Source organism: Fringilla coelebs, assembly GCF_963513975.1.
Source record: "Fringilla coelebs genome assembly, chromosome: 29".
NCBI classification, from domain to species: Eukaryota; Metazoa; Chordata; class Aves; order Passeriformes; family Fringillidae; genus Fringilla; species Fringilla coelebs.
The window spans coordinates 1,039,571-1,060,487 of NC_140055.1; the positions used below are offsets into that span (position 1 = coordinate 1,039,571).

At 49.0% G+C, this 20,917-nt stretch overlaps 2 protein-coding genes across 3 annotated transcripts; both read right to left on the minus strand.

Moving 5' to 3' along the window:
- Positions 1-1,067: 1,067 nt before the first annotated feature.
- On the minus strand, positions 1,068-4,822 carry TXNIP (thioredoxin interacting protein). 2 transcript variants are annotated; one of them, XM_084223279.1, is made up of 8 exons: positions 4,420-4,822; positions 3,838-3,910; positions 3,587-3,734; positions 3,212-3,314; positions 2,866-3,122; positions 2,623-2,779; positions 1,783-1,931; positions 1,068-1,698 (listed from the first exon to the last, which is right to left on the minus strand). In XM_084223279.1, exons 1-8 carry the CDS (start codon positions 4,667-4,669, stop codon positions 1,633-1,635), a joined length of 1,203 nt encoding a protein of 400 aa, XP_084079405.1. In that variant the 5' UTR covers positions 4,670-4,822; the 3' UTR covers positions 1,068-1,632. The 2 variants fall into 2 exon arrangements, with proteins under 2 accessions (XP_084079405.1, XP_084079404.1); XM_084223278.1 differs by having other exon boundaries at positions 1,068-1,931.
- Positions 4,823-7,938: 3,116 nt separating this feature from the next.
- On the minus strand, positions 7,939-19,214 carry HJV (hemojuvelin BMP co-receptor; the record flags this gene model as incomplete). Its single annotated transcript, XM_084222954.1, has 4 exons — positions 19,090-19,214; positions 17,703-18,196; positions 16,065-16,681; positions 7,939-8,002 (listed from the first exon to the last, which is right to left on the minus strand). Exons 1-4 carry the CDS (start codon positions 19,187-19,189, stop codon positions 7,939-7,941), a joined length of 1,275 nt encoding a protein of 424 aa, XP_084079080.1. The 5' UTR covers positions 19,190-19,214.
- Between the last annotated feature and the right edge of the window lie 1,703 nt (positions 19,215-20,917).

A 20,917-nucleotide genomic window follows, 5' to 3' on the forward strand; every position in this document is an offset into this window, starting at 1 on the left:
AGCCTGCCTCAGTTTCCCTTTTGTGCACTGTTTATTTTGATTTTTTTCCCTGGAAAACCAGGAAAAAAAACCCAGGAAAATCAGATCCTGCCTCAGTTTCCCCACCCTGCTGCTCCCAGCTCTCTGTGCCTCAGTTTCCCTTCTTTACACTGTTTATTTTGATTTTTTTTGCTGGAAAAACAGGAAAAAAAATCAGGAAAATCCCATTATTCCCTCCAGGAAAAGCAGATCCTGCCTCGGTTTCCCCACCCTGCTGCTCTCAGCTCTCTGTGCCTCAGTTTCCCTTTTCTGCACTGCTTATTTTGATTTTTTTTCCTGGAAAAATCAGGAAAATCCCAGGAGTCCCTCCAGGAAAAGCAGATCCTGCCTCAGTTTCCCCAGTGCTGCTCTCAGCTCTCTGTGCCTCAGTTTCCCTTTTTTGCACTGTTTATTTTGCTTTTTTTCCTTGGAAAACCAGGAAAAAAAATCAGGAAAATCTCATTATTCCCTCCAGGAAAAGCAGATCCTGCCTCAGTTTCCCCACTGCTGCTCTCAGTTATCTGTGCCTCAGTTTCCCTTCTTTACACTGTTTATTTTGATTTTTTTCCTTGGAAAACCAGGAAAAAAAATCAGGAAAATCCCATTATTCTCTCCAGGAAAATCAGATCCTGCCTCAGTTTCCCCACTCTGCTGCTCTCATCTCTCTGTGCCTCAGTTTCCCCTTCTTTCAATTATTTTTCTGCTCAATTTTTTGCTTTTTTCCTCTGAAATAAACAGGAAACCCCTCCAGAAAAAAAAAAGGAAAAGCATTTCCTGCCTCAGTTTCCCCACTCTGCCTATTTTAACCTCTCTGTGCCTCAGTTTCCCTCCCTTTATTATTTTTTGGGTTTTTTCTTCCCCTGAAAACAACAAGAAATTCCTCCAGGGCTGCTCCTAGGAGAAAAAAAAAACCCAAAAATGGGGAAAATAAATCCAAAATGGAGAAAATAAATCCAAAATGGGGAAAATAAATCCAAAATGGGGAAAACAAATCCTCTCCACCCTGATTCTGAGGCTCCCACCCCCCCTCGAGACAGACACCAGCCACGAAAATAATTTCATTTATTTATTACAATTTTATTACAAATTTCGCCCCCCAGGGGCCACGCGAAAAACAAAAAAAAAAAGTACAAAATTTGCATTTTCGTGCTTTTTTTCCCCCCCTCCCCGCGACGCTATGTACAAAAAAGTCGCGACAGCAAGGCTTCATGTCGCGACAGGACGGATCCACCACGTCACAGCGCCCCCTGCCGCCCATCGGCGGGAGCGCTCCCTTAATTAAGATGGAATTAATTAAAAACCACAACTCGCTGCCTGTCACGTGTCGCGACAGGGCGAGGGTCGCGACAGGGCGGAGCTTTTCCTGCCTCGTCTTCCCCCACGGTGCTTCAGGAGGGGATTTTTAAATCCCCTCGAGGTTTTTTGGGGAGTGCAGGAATCCCTCGGGAAATGCAGGAATCCCTCGGGAAATGCAAGAATCCCTCGGGAAATGCAGAAATCCCTCGGGAATGCAGCAGCTCCTCGGGAATGTGGATTTATTTTCCCTCTCTCCAGGTGTGCTGCGGGTTCAGGGCACACCCCGAGCTCAGTCCAAACACTCTGCGGGTGTGGAGCTCACTGGATGATGCTGATGTTGTTGTTGTTGTTGTTGTTGTTGTTGTTGGACACGCAGGGATCCACCTGGGAGCAGCAGGAGGGTGAGGAATCCGGGCAGGTGATCCCAGATCCACCTGGTCCCTCCTCCCCCGGAGCTGCCGGGCTCACCTCCGTGTAGGTGGGGGGAGGCATGAACTTGAACTCGGGCGCGTACATGAAGATGGGGCTGTCGAATCCGTCGGGATCGTCCAGCAGGGGCGTGGTGGGGCTCTCCAGCCGGTGATCCTCGGGAACGATGTCCAGGTAGCACGGGGGAGCTGCGGGGAGGCAGCGAGGGAGGGATGAGATCGGCTGTGAGCTCCCCGAGGGGCTCCGAGCCCGATTCGCCCCAGATCCCGGCCCTCGGATCCCCATCCTGCCCCGAGGGGCTCCGAGCCCATCCCGGCCCTCGGATCCCCATCCCAGCCCCAGATCCCAGCCCACTGATCCCCATCCCGGCCCTCGGATCCCGGCCCTCGGATCCCCATCCCGGCCCGCGGATCCCGGTCCCGCCCCGCGGGGCTCCGAGCCCATCCCAGCCCCAGATCCCGGCCCTCAGATCCCCATCCCGGCCCTCAGATCCCCATCCCGGCCCTCGGATCCTGATCCCGGCCCGCGGGGCTCCGAGCCCATCCCAGCCCCAGATCCCGGCCCTCGGATCCCGCCCCGCCGATCCCCATCCCGGCCCCGCAGACCCCGATCCCGGTCCTTGGATCCCCATCCCACCCTGGGGATCCCGGCCCTCGGATCCCCATCCCGCCCCACCGATCCCACCCCACCGATCCCCATCCCCCCCCCGCGGATCCCGCCCCGGGGATCCCCATCCCGCCAATCCCGATCCCCATCCCGCCCCACTGATCCCAATCCCCATCCCGGCCCTCGGATCCCCATCCCCATCCCGGCCCTCGGATCCCCATCCCACCCCACCGATCCCGGCCCTCGGATCCCCATCCCGCCCCACTCACTCACCCTCGGGAGCGTCGGGGAGGTTCAGATCCACCCAGCTCATCTCGGAGCTGGTCTGGCTGGCCATGCTGGAGCTGCGGCTGCCGATGCCCGAGCGGCTCCCGATCACCAGAGGCAGCTCCAGGATGATTTTCTTCGAGCCTGGCACGCTGACATAAATCTACAAAAAAAAATTCCAAATTTAGAAGGGTGTGAAACAACACCAAGATGATAAAATTCCCCCAAAAGAGGAGGAGGAAGGCTCACCTGCAGGAAATATTCCACCCTGAGGATGTTGCAGCCCAGGATGGAGGGTTTGAGCTTCTTCACCCGGATGGTTTTGCCACGCCAGGACTCCGAGGTGCCCGAGATGATGTGGTTGCCACGGACACAGGAGAGTTTTTGGGAGAACACCTTGGTCTGCCCGTTGGCCAGGTAGGTGTGCTTGGCCACGATGGCCGCCTTGGGCACCACGATGCGCGAGCAGGTGTTCTCAAAGTCGGCGTTGATGCAGATCTCATCACCTGTTGAGCCAAAATCACACATTTTAGAGGTGTTGGGGGTTTCCTCACCTGTTCCCCCACTCCAGCTGGGTGTTCCCACCAATCCTCACCTTCACAAAACCCTTTCCTGTCGATCTGGGCGCTGACGGACACGCGGCCGTCAGGGATGAACATGCACGACACTTTCTTCTCCTTTTTGGCCGCTACTGGAGACTGGAGGGAAAGGGAAGGGTCAAATGCTGGCCCCATCCTGTCCTTCCCACCCTTCCTTCCTCCTTTTCTTCTTCCCTTTTTGCAACCCAGCCTCAAATTCCACTGGAGTGCACAACACGCCCCACCCAGTGTCAATTTCTGGAATTATCCACAACTCCTTAATCCCACCCTTAATCCAACTCAACCCAAATCTGATTAAAGACACCACAGGCTTGGCCTGACCCTCCCCAAGGGCTTTTCTCACCAGCTTGGAGAGAGGAAAAGGGGCTCACCAGCAGTTCTGGGGTGTTCACATCCACAGGATCCATCACCTCGAAGCGTTTCTTGACCTGCTGAGCGGGGCAGGCCGGGCGCTCCAGCGACGCCTGCACCCAATAATCCACAGAGCCGTACTTGCCCTTGAAGGTGGTGCCCAGCGGCCTGGAGACACACAGGGGGTCACTCCAGAGCCAAAACACCGATTTTCCAGTTTAATTTCCACCCCTCCAGTGGAATTCCACCCCAGCTGCTGCCTCACACTCACCCCTGGGGCAGCTCGAAGCCGAATTTGTACTCGTACTTGTTGCCGGGTCTGAGGATGACTGAGCCGTCCTCATCTGGAGGAAAAAAAGAGGAGGAAAAACATCAGGGTGATCCTGAGCTCCAAGGGTGTTGGCCAAGCCCTTCCACACCCCGGGAACCCGGTGTTCTCTGCCTGTACCTCACCAAGCCCCGGGGCAGAACAGAGTGTCTCAGCAGCTCCACCCCAGCTCCCGCTCCCCCCTTATCTCCCAGCTCCAGCCCCAGGGTGTGATCCTGTCCCTGGGGTGTTCCCAACCCACGCCACAGCACCTCCCCAGGCTCTGATTTTGTCCTTTTTGCTCCCAGACTTCCATTTAGCTTGGCCAACTTGCTAAGTTTTCCTAGATTTGGTGATTTTTCCCAAACTCCAGACACATCATCAATGCTGTGCTGCTGCTCAAGGCTTCTTGGGGTGCCCCTCCCAAACCCCCCAACCCATCCTAACCCCACCACACCCCTTCTGTGCCAACCCCTGAGCTGGGCTGGCCTTACAAACCCATATTTAAAACCACCCTTGCCCCTTTTTCCAACCCCCTGCCCTCACCTGTGGGCTGCTCCTCCAGGGCCAGCACGTCCTCGAAGCGCAGGTACTCCATCTCCTGCCGGCACTGGGCCGGGCCCTTGGCCCAGGTCACCCTGGCCACGCCACACGCCAGCACCTTGACGGCGGTGACACGGGTCACCTCGGCCACCTCCACCAGCACTCGGCCGGCCACCTTGTCCCCGCTGAAGTAAACCTTGTCGGGCTCGCTGAAGGCCACAGCGAAGTTCTTCACTTTCTTGAACATCACCATGGCTGAAGCGGGATGAGGACGAGGGGTTGAATCAAGTAAAGGCTGCAGGGTTTTATCCCCGGAGGGCAACAAAATTCCCAAAAAAAAAGGAAGCGAGGGAGGGCTTTGTTGAGAGACGCCGCGAAGTTCCCACAGGAGCCGCTGCCCCGGGACCTCAGCGCTCTGAGGGAGCCTCCGCCTGCTCTGCCTTTTATAGGCTCGGGGCCCCGCCCACCCCCGCCCGCGCCTGTTGCTGCCGGCGGCCGCCACGCCGAGGGCGCGTGGCCGGGCGTGCAGCTCGCGTGATCAGCGCGCTGATTGGCTGCCGCTGCCTTGTTTACGGCAGCACTGACCAATCAGAGCGGCGGCCGGGGAGCGTGGACAGCGTGTGAAGGAAAGCCGCGCGTGTTCAGCGGGGGCGGGACGGACGGGGGTGGAGTGACAGCTGGGGTGGCCAATGGGGAGCGAGGATGGGCGGCGGCTCTGGCCAATGGCGAGCGCGGAACACGATGTCATGTTCCCAGGCTGGGTGGGGGGGGGGGGCGCGGGGTGTTGATCCCAGTTTGGGACGGGCCGCGCTGTACTGGGAGCACTGGGAGCACTGGGAGCGGCCCCGACGGGCCCCGAGGGGTGGGGGGGCTTCACCTCCTCCCTCTCAATCCTTCCCCCCACTCAGGGGGCGCCTCCATTGCCGTCCTTCAGCCCCCCCCGTGAACTCTGCCCTATTAATTTGGGGTTAATTAGGGCGGATTTGGGGTACGGATGGAAATGGGGCGACTCCTCTGGGCAGGATTTTCCTTTTTCTGCTGCTTCCATCCCCTGGAATCCTTCAGCTGGTTCTGAGAGGTTCCCTCAGCCCCCTGAGTTGTATTTTCATACCCCCCTGCACACACACTGCCCCCCAATATTTGGGGTAAATAAAGGTGAATTTGGGGGTCCAGCATCAAAACCTGAATTTGGGGTTCCCTCCCTGTTTCTGGTGTATTTTTGGGAGCATTCCCAAAATATTTTCAAGTATTTTCCACCCCCCCTGCACACACTCCCCTCTGTTATTTGGGGTAAATAAAGGAAAATTTGGGGGATTCAGCATCAAAACCTGAATTTTGGGGGTCCCCTCCCTGTTTTTGGGGTATTTTTGGGAGTGTTTTTTACTTCCCACTCTGTCTTGGGGACATTTCCCCTTCTTTTTTCGACCCAAGCAGCAGCAAACAACCAAACCCATTCCACAACCCTGGCCCTGCCTTCCAGCAGGGATTTGGGCAGTAAATCAGAATTTAATTTTCAGCATTACTCCAGAACAGGAATTTCCTATTTTTCCCCTTTTTTCCCCAATTTTTGCCACTTCCCCAGCTCAGGAAATTCAGAGCAAAGAGAACAATCCCCATGGATCCTTGGCCCTGTCTTCCAGCAGGGATTTGAGCACTAAATCAGAATTTCTCCTCCCTCCAACCCCTCTAAAGGCGAATTTGACTTCCCAGAAAAAATCAGATTTCCCTCCCTACATCACCATTACTCCAGGACAGAAATTTCCTATTTTTCCCCTTTTTTACCCCAAATTTTTGGTGCTTTCCCAGCTCAGAGCAAAGAGAACAATCCCCATGGATCCCTGGCTATTCCAGCTGGGATTTGAGCAGAAATACAGAATTTAATTTTCAGCATTACTCCAGAACAGGAATTTCCTATTTTTCCCCTTTTTTACCCCAATTTTTGGTGCTTCCCCAGCTCAGGAAAATTCTGTGAGCAGAGGAAAGAGGAGAACAATCCCCATGGATCCTTGGCCCTGTCTTCCAGCAGGGATTTGAGCACTAAATCAGAATTTCTCCTCCCTCCAACCCCTCTAAAGGCAAATTTGACTTCCCAGAAAAAATCAGATTTCCCTCCCTACATCAGCATTACTCCAGGACAGGAATTTCCTCTTTTTCATAGATTTTTCCCCAATTTTTGGTGCTTTCCCAGCTCAGAAAAATGCAGAATAAAGAGGAGAACAATCCATGGATCCCTGGCTATTCCAGCAGGGATTTGAGCAGAAATACAGAATTTAATTTTCAGCATTACTTCAGAACAGGAATTTCCTATTTTTCCCCTTTTTTACCCCAATTTTTGGTGCTTCCCCAGCTCAGGAAAATGCAGAATGAAAAGGAGAACAATCCATGGATCCCTGGCTATTCCAGCTGGGATTTGAGCAGAAATACAGAATTTAATTTTCAGCATTACTCCCGAACAGGAATTTCCTATTTTTTCCCTTTTTTCCCCAATTTTTGCCACTTTCCCAGCTCAGGAAATTCAGAGTAAAGAGAACAATCCCCATGGATCCTTGGCCCTGTCTTCCAGCAGGGATTTGGGCACTAAATCAGAATTTCTCCTCCCTCCAACCCCTCTAAAGGTGAATTTGACTTCCCAGAAAAAATCAGATTTCCCTCCCTACATCAGCTTTACTCCAGGACAGGAATTTCCTCTTTTTCATAGATTTTTCCCCAATTTTTGGTGCTTTCCCAGCTCAGCAAAATGCAGAATAAAGAGGAGAACAATCCCCATGGATCCCTGGCTATTCCAGCTGGGATTTGAGCAGAAATACAGAATTTAATTTGCAGCATTACTCCAGGACAGGAATTTCCTATTTTTCCCCTTTTTTTCCCAATTTTTGGCGCTTTCCCAGCCCAGGAAATTCAGAGTAAAGAGAACAATCCCCATGGATCCTTGGCCCTGTCTTCCAGCAGGGATTTGAGCACTAAATCAGAATTTCTCCTCCCTCCAACCCCTTCAAATGTGACTTTGACTTCCCAGAAAAAATCAGATTTCCCTCCCTACATCAGCATTACTCCAGGACAGGAATTTCCTATTTTTCCCAGATTTTCCCCCAATTTTTGGTGCTTTCCCAGCTCAGCAAAATGCAAAATGAAAAGGAGAACAATCCATGGATCCCTGGCTATTCTAGCTGGGATTTGAGCAGAAATACACAATTTAATTTTCAGCATTATTCCAGGACAGGAATTTCCTATTTTTCCCCTTTTTTACCCCAAATTTTTGGTGCTTTCCCAGCTCAGGAAATTCAGAGCAAAGAGAACAATCCCCATGGATCCCTGGCTATTCCAGCTGGGATTTGAGCAGAAATACAGAATTTAATTTTCAGCATCACTCCAGGGCAGGAATTTCCTATTTTTCCCCTTTTTTTCCCCAATTTTTGCCGCTTTCCCAGCCCAGGAAATTCAGAGTACAATGGGAGGGGAGCGGCCGCCCTGGCAGGGAGGTGTTGGTGTTGGGCTGGGTTGTTTGGGTCGGCTGTTTGTCCTTCAGGGCTGTTTGTCCCGCCGCTCCTGGCGCTTTTCCTGCCCTTCCCCCGGAGTTAATTCACACCTGATCGGATAAAGCGATAAACTGCGGATAAACCCCGGCACAAAGGGAATAATGTGAATAAACTGAATAAAGTGAATAAAAACTGAATAAAAACTGAATAAAAACTGCCCTCCTGCCAGGGCAGGGCGGAATTCCTCCTTGGGAGGGGAATTTTTCCTTCCTTTGGTGCAGAATTGGGGGAATTTCGCCTTTTTTCCAGTTGGAAAAAAAAGGAGAATTAGGGATTTATAATGTAATTGTAGTGTATGTTTATATAAATATGTGTCAATATAAATAAAATAATTTATGCTATGTGTGTGTGTATTAATTTCTATATTGTAGTATGTATTAATTTCTGTATTTTATGTTTACATATTATGTATTTGTGTATTTATGGAAATTTACATTTCTAATATAAATATATAATACATTGATTTATTATATAGTATATTATTTCTATATTTATATAAAATATATCTATTACATATTTATCTATTTATATAAATAGATAATATAGTTCTATTATCGATTTATCATATTAATATATCTATTATGTATTAATATATAATATAATATAATATAATATAATATAATATAATATAATATAATATAATATAATATAATATAATATAATATAATATAATATAATATAATATAATATAATATAATATAATATAATATAATATAATATAATATAATATAATATAATATAATATAATATAATATAATATATATTTAATATAGTTAATATAACACATTACTATATAAATATAGTAATATATATGAATTATATTATTTAATATGCATTTTATGTTTTATTATATTACATTTATATATTATATTACATTATCTATTTATAATACATATCTATATTTATATTTATATATTTATATACTATATACTTCTATATAGAGAGAATATATTAAAATATATGATCTATTCGTTAAATATAAATATAAATATAAATATAAATATAAATATAAATATAAATATAAATATAAATATAAATGTTCTATAAATATATTATATGTGATATTTATTTATGTATTTATGTATTTATTTATTTATGTATGTATGTATGTATGTATGTATGTATGTATTTATTTATTTATTTATTTATTTATTTAATACAAATATAAACACACAGAGAGTTATAATTATGATTATAATTTGGTGAAAGGTTGGGGAGCTTTTTCCAGCCTTCCCTGCCAGGGGATATTTGACCCCTGGGCCCTCTGGCCCCGTCTGATCCCTGTTTTTCTCTCCCTCTCCAGTTCCCCTTTCCAAGGAATCCTTCCCTGAATTCCAGCCGGGCCAGGGGGGCCTGGCAGGGATCCCACCCCGGGCAGGTTCCAAAATCCCAGAGCTCCTCCCTGGCTCCTCCTGCCCTTTCCCCCCCTGCCCTCCATCCCCATCCCTCGAGGATCAGGATCCCTCCAGGAAATTCGGGGGGATCCGGGGTGGGGGCTCGGGATTTTCACTTGGAAAAAGCCAATTTTCCCAATATCAAACCCAAGAAAATCAGGAGAGGAATCACCAGGGCAGGGACAAATTCTTGCCAGCAATAAAATTTTATTTAACAATTTAACCCCCCTCCCATGGGTTCAGAAATTCCCTCAGTGGATGGACGGACAGAATGACAGGATCCAGAATTTTTCCTGGAGTTCCTAAATAGGGAAAATAAATGGAAATCTGAATGGATCTGGGGTGGGATGTCAGGATTTTCACTTGTAAAAAGCCAATTTTCCCAATATCAAACCCAAAAACATCAGGAGAGGAATCACCAGGGCAGGGACAAATTCTTGCCAGCAATAAAATTTTATTTATCCCCCTCCAAGCTGCTTTCCCATGGGCTCAGGTGGATGGACGGACAGAACGACAGGATCCAGAATTTTTCCTGGAGCTCCTAAACAAGGAAATGGCCAGAAAAATCTGAATTAATCTGGAGTGGGATGTCAGGATTTTCACTTGTAAAAAGCCAATTTTCCCAATATCAAAACCAAGAAAATCAGGAGAGGAATCACCAGGGCAGGGACAAGTTCTTGCAAGCAATAAAATTTTATTTAACAATTTAACCCCCCTCCCATGGGCTCAGAAATTCCCTCAGTGGATGGACAGACAGAATGACAGGATCCAGAATTTTTCCTGGAGTTCCTAAATAGGGAAAATAAATGGAAATCTGAATGGATCTGGGGTGGGATGTCAGGATTTTCACTTGTAAAAAGCCAATTTTCCCAATATCAAACCCAAGAACATCATGAGAGGAATCACCAGGGCAGGGACAAATTCTTGCAAGTAATAAAATTTTATTTATCCCCCTCCAAGCTGCTTTCCCATGGGCTCAGGTGGATGGACAGACAGAACGACAGGATCCAGAATTTTTCCTGGAGCTCCTAAACAAGGAAATGGCCAGAAAAATCTGAATTAATCTGGAGTGGGATGTCAGGATTTTCACTTGGAAAAAGCCAATTTTCCCAATATCAAAACCAAGAAAATCAGGAGAGGAATCACCAGGGCAGGGACAAGTTCTTGCAAGCAATAAAATTTTATTTAACAATTTAACCCCCCTCCCATGGGTTCAGAAATTCCCTGGGTGGATGGATGGACAGAATGACAGGATCCAGAATTTTTCCTGGAGTTCCTAAATAGGGAAAATAAATGGAAATCTGAATTAATCTGGGGTGGGATGTCAGGATTTTCACTTGGAAAAAGCCAATTTTCCCAATATCAAACCCAAAAACATCAGGAGAGGAATCACCAGGGCAGGGACAAATTCTTGCCAGCAATAAAATTTTATTTATCCCCCTCCAAGCTGCTTTCCCACGGGCTCAGACATTCCCCAGGTGGATGGACAGAATGACAGGATCCAGAATTTTTCCTGGAGTTCCTAAATAGGGAAAATAAATGGAAATCTGAATGGATCTGGGGTGGGATGTCAGGATTTTCACTTGGAAAAAGCCAATTTTCCCAATATCAAAACCAAGAAAATCAGGAGAGGAATCACCAGGGCAGGGACAAGTTCTTGCAAGCAATAAAATTTTATTTAACAATTTAACCCCCCTCCCATGGGCTCAGAAATTCCCTCAGTGGATGGACAGACAGAATGACAGGATCCAGAATTTTTCCTGGAGCTCCTGAATAGGGAAAAGAGTTGGCCAAGAAAATCTGAATGAATCTCGGGTGGAGGCTCAGGATTTTCACTTGGAAAAAGCCAATTTTCCCAATATCAAACCCAAGAACATCATGAGAGGAATCACCAGGGCAGGGACAAATTCTTGCCAGCAATAAAATTTCATTTAACCCTTTAACCCCCATGGGCTCAGGGGTTCCCTAGGTGGACGGACAGACAGAATGACAGGATCCAGAATTTTTCCTGCAGCTCCTAAAGAAGGAAAAGAGAATTCCAGGCCACTGTGCCTGGGAATAACCCAATTCCAGAGGCAGAAATCGAGCCCTGGGGTGACTCACTGGGTCCCGAGGAAGGAGCTGGGCACGGCCCAGGGTTGTTTTTGCCAGCTCAGCTCTCGGGGCTGATAAGATCCCTGGTTTTATGTTGGTTTTTTCTTTTAGCTGATAAGATCCCTGTTTTTTTCTGCTCCAGGTTATCGGGGTTGGTTGCCAGGAGCAGCCACTGGGGCAGCCTGGCCTTTGTCCTTGCTGTGAAAAAAGGAGGATTCGGTCAGGATGGCCGGGGAGAAGGAGGAATGATTCCTGCAGCCTCTCCGGGATGTTTGTCCCGTTTTTCTCGCCTTATTTGGGCCCTTCCAGAATATTCCAGGGGGGTGAGAGCAGCTGGAGCGCGGGGACACAGTGTGCAGTTGGGAGCTGGGGTGGAAAAAGCATTTCCTCTGCTTGTTTGTGCAGCAGGAGCGTTGGGAACTGAGCCCAGCTGGGGAAAAAAAAAGGATTCTGGGACTGGGTTGGCTCCTGGAAAGCAGCTGCTTGTCCCACATAAATAAATATATTATGTAAAATCAAATATAAAATAAAAATAGAAAATAAAATATGAAATATGAAATATGAAATATAGCATATAACATATAATATATATAATATTATATATATAATATTATATATATAATGTAATATGTATTGTCTATTATGTATTATATATTGCTTGTCCCACATAAAAAATAAATGATGTAAAATAAAATATAAAATAAAATATGAAATATGAAATATAACATATAACATATAACATATAATACATATAATACTATATATATAATATTATATATATAATGTAATAAGTATTGTCTATTATGTATTATATATTGCTTGTCCCACATAAATAAATAATGTAAAATAAAATATAAAATATAAAATAAAATATAAAATATAACATATAATATATAAAATATAACATATAATATATAAAATATAACATATAATACATATCATATTATATATATATAATATATATAATGTAATATGTATTGTCTATTATGTTTTATATATTGCATTTCTGTATTATATTTCTATTATATTTATAATTAATTTATATGTCTTTTATATTATATATTGTATAATACATATTATATGTTATATGTTATATGTTATATATTGTGTATTCGATATTATGTATTGTATATTGCATATTGTGTAATATATATTATATAATGCATTCTGTATTCTATATTAATATGTTATAAAGTATTCTATTTATTATATTTATTATATAGAAAATATATAAAATAGAACTATAAAAATACATTATAATAACCCCACCAAGAGTAATTTTAAATTATTAGCTCTAAAGCATTTACAACATAGTGGAACTACAACTAATAAACCAAAACCCACTCGTAATATATTATAATTAAAAAGTAGTTAACTTCTAATTGTAATAACATAAATTATAACACCTATTTTTGGTAACATGTATTTATATTATTTTATGACATCTATTTCTATTTTTATAACATTTATTTCTATTATTTTATAACATTTATTTCTCTTTTTAGAACATTTATTTCTATTATTTTATTACATTTATTTCTATTTTTATAACATTTATTTCTAGTGTATTTTTAAAAAAAATTCTCCTTTTTTTGCTGTTTTGTCCCCAGATTTTGCCCCCCATGTTGGAGATTCTGCAGGGACGGGGGGCTGGATCCCCTTTTCCCCTTCCCTCAGGGCTGGCCCAGGAGGATTTTTCCCTGTGCAATCCCATTTTCCCAGCTCCCACTGGACACTGGGATGTGGAATTCCCCATCCAGGTGGGATTTCTCCCCTGCTCCCTGCCCAGGGACGGGGGAGAGAATGTTCCAGAAGAGCTCAGCCGTCCATAAAGGAGGAGGAATTCGGATCCTGGCTCTGCAGAGTCCCGTGTTTGCCGTCTGCAGCGACATCAGAGAGGGGCTTCACCCCCTCAGACAGCAAAAAAATTTGGAATTTTTCCTCCTTTTCGGCAGCAAAAGCTGCTCGGAGCTGCTCCATCCATCCATCCATCCATCATCCATCCATCCATCCATCCATCCATCCATCCATCCATCATCCATCCATCCATCCATCATCCATCCATCCATCCATCCATCCATCATCCATCCATCATCCATCCATCATCCATCCATCATCCATCCATCCATCCATCCATCCATCCATCCATCCATCCCTCCATCCTCTCAGGGCCACCACCTCCTCAGGACACCCTGCAGACGCTCACACCCGAGCTGTGACCTCCATCTAAATGGGGAAAAAGCTCCAAGCATGGGGTGATCCCGTCCCATTCCCAAATTATCCCCCCTGCTCCTCCTCAGAACCCCCTGGGCCGGGACCAGACCTCTTCCCACCCCAAATCCAGGAGCAGAACGTCGGCGCCTGCCCGAGTTGTTGATATCAACAAAGTTGTTTCCACTTTGACGTCAGCGGACTTTGGATCGACCCTTCCCCTCCCTGGCTGATGTCACCTGCTAAAAAACCACCTCAGCCAGCTCCAGCAGGATCCCACGTGGGGAAATTCACCCTCCAGCCGGAGCTGAGGGCGTTCAGGGTGTTCTCCTGAGAAGGAAAGACCTCTGGAGAAGGTTTGGGTTGGATATTTTGGGGATTGTGTTCGTTGGATGTTGGAATTTGTTCGTGAATTTGTTCAAAACCAGGTGGACGTGGTACCTGGGCTCATGGGTCGGGAGTGGCCTTGGCAGCGCTGCAGGGAGTTAATAATTAACGACCTCGAGTTTCTCCGACCTTAATGAGTCCAGAATTCATCAGCAGCAGCTTCTCCACGTTGGAATCCTGTTGTCAGCAGCTGGATTTACACCACCTTGGGCCGCTCCCGGTGGAAATCTGGGCTGGGTGGAGCTGCTGAGCCTCCAAGCTGGAAGCAGAGCTCTCCCAAATCAGAATTCCTGGGCATTTTCAGTTTGGGAGCTGCTCTCTAAATTCCAGAGGTGGCTCCTGAGGAAGGCTGGGTGAGGAAAGCTCCAGGCCCGGTCCTGGTGGTGCAGGAGGAGGGAAGGTCTGGTTCTGCTGGGAACCCTCCTTTCCCCCTGGAATTCTTGTTGAGTGGCTCAAATCCACCCCAGGATTTTCCACCAGGAGCTGCAGCACCACCAGCGCTGCTCCCCAGGATTTCATCCCTACAGAGGGGCTCCATCCCCGTGGAGAACATTCTCCCCACGGAGGATTTTATCCTCCCACGAGGATTTTATCCCTCCCCAGATGATTTTCTTCCCAAAGGGGCACATCAGGAAGCAGTTTGCTTTCCCCTCCATCCACCCAAAATTCTGGAGTCAGAGGAGCAGGGGAGGAAGGAGATATTCTTATCCTCATCTGCCACTGCTGCCCAAAGACATGAAGAGACAGATGACAGGAAATGGGGACTCAAAAATAAACCCTTTAATGTCAAACCCATCAGGGATTACCAGGAGAGGGGTGAAAAACATGGAGCAGCTCTCCTGCTCCTCACTGAGCAGGAACTCACTATGACATCCATGAAATTATTTTGAAATTATTTCCTGCGTGTTCTTTGTGCTCTTGGCACAAAAGAGTAAAGAGAGAGAAAACCCCGTGGGAGTATTGAAACTTGAATTGCAGAACCTCCCTTGACGGAGCCTCCGTGCCTGGAGGGGCGGAAATTCCCTTTTCCCCCACGTCCACAAGCCCTTCCTGCGATTCTGTGGGGTGGGGATGGCCAAGTTTTTAACACTTTATTAAAAATAAAGGAAAGTTTTCCCTGAGGAAAAGATTTCTGCTGTAGAGCTCCGTCTGCTTTACTGAAATCCTCTGAAATATGTGAAATTTGCCCTCCACGGGGCAATGCCCTGCCCCTCTGTGTGCCCAGCTGGCTCTTTGCCATCAGGAATTCTGGTTTTCCAAACAAAAAGCTCCAGTTTGGGTTGGATTTGAGCAGAGAATCTGGGCCCAAGGGAGAGAATTCCCAAGGGGTGTTTTTGTCCTCCCTAAAACCTGACACCGCTTCCCAAGCCCGGACCCGGCTAAACTGAGTCCACAACAGGTGCCAAGAAAACAAGGAAAAATAGCAACAGTGGCCTGGGATATCGGAGATCTCAAGCTCCACAGCTCCCACTGCTGGAGATTCACTTGTTATTTATCCTGGAAGAGGAGCACAGGGACAAAACCAGCTGATTTCTACTCAAAAGTTTCCCTCTGGGTCACAACCTTCCCCAGAATTATTCGTGGCCTTGCTCTGCTTTGGGAGCAGCTGAGTGAAGGGTCCCAAATCCGTTTTAAATTTTTTTTTTTTACTGCTAAAAATTGGGCTTTGGGCTCTGAGTCTGTTATTTCTGGAGCTGTGGGATTCCTGAGTGGAATTCTGCTGGATTAACATGGGGAGGAAGGTGGGAAGTGATTTATGGAAGGGATCTTGAGGGACAGAGGGGGTTTCTCACCCCGGGGGTTTATTTTCCTTTGATGCACTGCAATGCCACATCCTTAGGGGAGCAGGAACATGTCAGAATGGAACAGAAAAATCTGGAACCGCCTTCAGGAGAGGAGCTGGGAGCAGCTGCCCCATCCACGTGAGACCATCGGGTGCCAACCAGGGCTTCACCCCTTCCCTCTCTTGCCTCTCTGAGGAGCCAAGGTGAGGAACCCTCAAGGTGGAGGCAGGCCTTAAAAACACCACAAAACCCCCCAAAATCCACATGGCAGGAGGCAGAGGAGGACGAGAAACGACGGAGAGCCGAGCCGGCCGCCTGCCCCGGCTTGGAAGATGTGAATCTTCTCAGCATCGGGCAGGAAGAGCCGAGCATCCTCCAGCGCCCCGCGCGCCGCCGCGGTGAAATTGGCATCCCCCGAGGTGACCACGTCGAAGACGCACGACTGGAAGTAGACATCCTCCACCGGCAGCATCTCCCGGCACAGCGCCCGCGCCCTCTCGGCGGGGACGCGTCCGCGCCCGCGGGGGCTGCGGGACATGCGCTGGCCGCGGGGACAGCCGCCCACGCAGAGCTGCAGGTCCTGCTCCTCCGTGAAGGCCGCGGCCACCTCCTCGGCGGCGCGGATGGAGAAGGAGAGCTGGCGGCCGGCCTGGCGCACGGCGATGGTGGTGGCGATGTAGGCGGCGCGGATCTCCACGTGGCGGCCGGGGATGCGCTCGCGGATGGACAGACTGCTCCCGCCGGGACGCGCGCCGCCGTCGGTGGAGCCGTCCTGGAAGGCGGCGGGGAGGTTGTCCAGCTCGGCCTGGTAGACCTTCTGGTCGATGCATTCCTTCATGTTTTTGAAGATGATGGTGAGCTGTGGGGAGGGGGGTGGGTGTGGTTTCATTGGGGTGTCGCAGGATGGAGGTGTCACCTCACCTGTTCATCCTCAAACCATCCCTGCCACAGTCCTTTGGGGATAACTACGATATTTCCTTCTTTTTTTAAACACAATTTAAGCAATGGGAAACTCAGGTGGAGACAAAGCCAGCAAGATTCCTCCAGGTACCCCATGGACCACAAATTCCTCCAGGTACCCCATGGACCACAAATTCCTCCAGGTACCCCAAGATTCCTCCAGGCACCCCAAGGACCCCAAGATTCCTCCAGGCACCCCATGGACCACAAGATTCCTCCAGGTACCCCATGGACCACAAATTCCTCCAGGCACCCCAAGCACCACAAGATTCCTTTGGGCACCCCATGGACCCCAAGATTCCTCCAGGTACCCCAAGATTCCTTCAGGTACCCCAAGATTCCTCCAGGCACCCCATGCACCACAGGATTCCTCCAAGCATCTCATGGACCACAAATTCCTCCAGGCACCCCAAGCACCACAAGATTCCTTTGGGCACCCCATGGACCCCAAGATTCCTCCAGGTACCCCATACACCACGATTCCTCCAGGCACCCCATGGACCACAAATTCCTCCAGGCACCCCAAGATTCCTTTGGGCACCCCAAGCACCACAAGATTCTTCCAGATACCCCAAGATTCCTCCAGGTACACCACGCACCACAGGATTCCTTTGGGCACCCCATGGACCCCAAGATTCCTCCAGGTACCCCAAGACTCCTCCAGGCACCTCATGGACCACAAATTCCTCCAGGTACCCCAAAATTCCTCCAGACACCCCTTGGACCACAGGATTCCTCCCGGCACCCCACGCAGTCACCTGACAGCAGCAGGAGTGTTTGAGGGTCCCCTCAACAACCCTCACCCCTGTTGTCCCTCCTTCCTCATCCCCCCCTGGCTCTGAAGGGGTTCCAAGGATTTTGGGAAGCCCAGGGGGTGCCCCAATCCTGGCTTTGCCCCCCACCCTGTGCCCTCACCTTACCTTGCTGGTGACCGTCGCGTTGGACCCCTTGGCCACCGGCGAGCTGGTGGCTTGCACAAACAGGTAATCATTGTCCAAGAGCGGCCAGGACCCCTCCACCCGGCACGTGTGGAAATCATCGTGGAAAGTCCTGATGTGGGGATCCCCGAAAGCAGCGCAGTGCTGGAAACCAGGCGGCCGGCCGTGCTTGTAGAGGAAACTCCTCTCGTAATCGCAGAGATCCGACGACTCGAAGCCGCGCGCGGCCGGCCGCGGCCGCGGCGGGGCCGTGGGCCCTTCCTTGGAGCAGTTGTTCTGGATCATCAGGTCCTCGATGCCGTGCACGGCCGAGTGGAAGGCCAGGTCGCCGCGGCAGGTGCGGGCGGTGCGGCGGGCGCAGAGCGAGTAGGAGCGCAGCGCGGTGCAGAAGGCGGCGCCGCGCTCGGGGCCGCGCAGGTGGAGCGTGGCCGCCACGTACTCCGAGTTGCAGCGGAGGATTTTGCACTGGGAAGAGACTGGGAGAGAGGGGATGGGGTGGGGATGGGCAGGCTGTCCTCCCCCTGTTGCAGGTTGGAAGGCAAGGTGTGTTCTGCTACAATCTGCGGGGTAGTTTTTCCTTATTTCTTCCAAAATTGTGGTGATGTTCCTCATTTGGGGTTAACCAAATGTGGAATTTGCAGACAACCCCAACATGGGAAGGGATGAGATCTTGACTCCATGTTTCAGAAAGTTGATTTATTATTTTATGATATATATATATATATATATATATATATATATATATATATATATATATATATTGTCGCCATGATCTTTTCTGAAAAATCCCTTTTGCCAGGATTTTTTTTCCTGAGAAGTTGAGAGGCCTCAGAAATGAAATGTAACCAATAATTATCTGCTGCTGTGGAATGCAACAGGAGAATCTTTGATTGGTCTCATGTGGTTGTTTTTAATTAATGGCCAATCCCAGTCAGGCTGTCTGAGACTCTCTGGTCAGTCACAAGGTTTTGTTATCATTCCATTCCTTTCTGATGAAATCCTTTCTTCTGTTCTTTTAGTATAGTTTTAATATAATATATATCATAAAATAATAAATCAGCCTTCCCTGTGAACACCAGCACACCTTATCTCTTCCACAATTGTGGCAATGCTCCTCACTCGGGGTGCACCAAATGTGGAATTTGCAGGCGACCCCGACGTGAGAAGAGATGAGAATAAACTATAGGGTTTTTTTCCCTTTTCTTTGAACCTATTTAAACCTGCTCTAAACTAAAGACCCCAAAAAACCCAGCAAACTACACCTAAACCACAACATCCCCCTCACCACCCAGCTTGAGATTCTCATGGAGATTCCTCCTGGAAGCATTTTATTCCTGATTTTTACCGCCCTGCCCATGCTGATCCTTACCATGCCTGCTGAGGAAGAGGAGCAGGAAAGCTCGGAGGAAGAGGCCGGAGTTTTCCAGCTGCCCTGGGCTCCTACTGTGGGCAGCTCTCCCCATTCCCATCCATGCAGAGCTTGGGGGGGTCTCTCACCCACCAGCAGCTCCTGGTTTCATTCAGCAGCTCCCCTGGAAGGAGAGGTGGGGTTGGGGAGACGGGGCTGAGAGGGGCCCTTCCTTAACACCATTTGAGCAGTGGGAAACTCAGGTGGAGCCAAACCCAGCAGGATTCCTCCAGGTACCCCAAGATTCCTTCAGGTGCCCCAAGATTCCTTCAGGTACCCCAAGATTTCTCCAGGCACCCCTTGGACCACAAGATTCCTCCAGGAGCCCCTTGGAACCCAAGATTCCTTCAGATACCCCAAGATTCTTTCAGGTGCCCCTTGGAGCACCAGATTCCTCCAGGCACCCCAAGATTCCTTCAGGTGCCCCTTGGACCCCAAGATTCCTTCAGGCACCCCAAGATTCCTCCAGGCACCTCAAGATTCCTTCAGGCCCCCCAGGATTCCTCCAGGTGCCCCATGGACCACAAGATCCCTCCAGGCACCCCAAGATTCCTCCAGGCACCCCAAGATTCCTCCAGGTACCCCATGGACCCCAAGGTTCCTTCAGGTGACCAATGGACCACAAGATTCCTTCAGGTGCCCCAAGATCCCTCCAGGCGCCCCAAGATCCCTCCAGGCACCCCAAAATTCTTCCAGGCACCCTGTGGACCACAGGAGCAAGTCCAACCCAGCTCTCCCAAGGCCACCACTCGTCCCCAGGTGGCTTTGAACACCTCCAGGGATGTGACTCCACCTGGGCAGCCCCTGCCACGCCTTGACCACCCTTTCCATGAGGAAATTTCATCCCCCTGAGATTTTATCACCACCTAAAACCCCTCCTCAACCACCTCAACCCCTGCTTGAGCTGTTTCCTCACAGGGGTGGCTGCTGAGCATTTCACTCCACCCTCATTTTGGGGACACCACACCTGGGATCAGACCCTCTGCCCCCACTGCCCCCTCACCTGGATCAGCCTCCTCAGGGAGCTCCTTCCCCGCGTCCTTGTCACCAGCTCTGCCCCAAGTGACAACCACAGCCACCCGTGGCACGACCCAGGGAAATCCCAGCCCCCCTGGGCTCCTCCATGGATGAATTTGGGGTGCCACCAGCCCTTGGAGGGGACAGAGGACGAGCCCCCCGTGGCTCCTCGTCCCCGGCCACCTTTGCTCTGTCCTTTTTCCCCGCAGAGGGGCAGAGGTGGGGGTGGAAATCGATCCTTCTAAATTTAGCTGGGCTCTGCTCCAGCCTGGAACAACAAACCAGAGCCTGGAGAAGGTGGGGCACAGCAGCTCCAGGTTTGGGGAGCCCCCCAAAAAACCCTGGGAGCTTCCTTGGGTTTTTCCTCCTTGGAAATTCCTGCGGGCAGCACCCGGGGGTGAATCCCTGTGGAAAAGTTTTTCCCTGTGGGATGTGTCCAGCAGGGAATGGGATGTTCCCTGACAGGGAAGACTTTTCCAGCATTTTGTCTCCTGGGGCACAGCCAAGTCCTGAAGGCAAACACGGCCAAAGTTGGCCAATGTCCCCAGGGGTCGATGGCCAGTGTCCCCAGGGCTGGTGGCCAATGTCCCCAGGGGTCGATGGCCAGTGTCCCCAGGGCTGGTGGCCAATGTCCCCAGGGGTCAAGAACTGCCTGGCCATGCTGGCTGCACTCCTGAAATCCCGAAATCAGGGAGTGCTGCACCAGCCCCTGCTCCCTGCAAGGAGAAGGGATGGTCAGGAATGTCCAAATTGGGATTTTTTTAGTTCTATT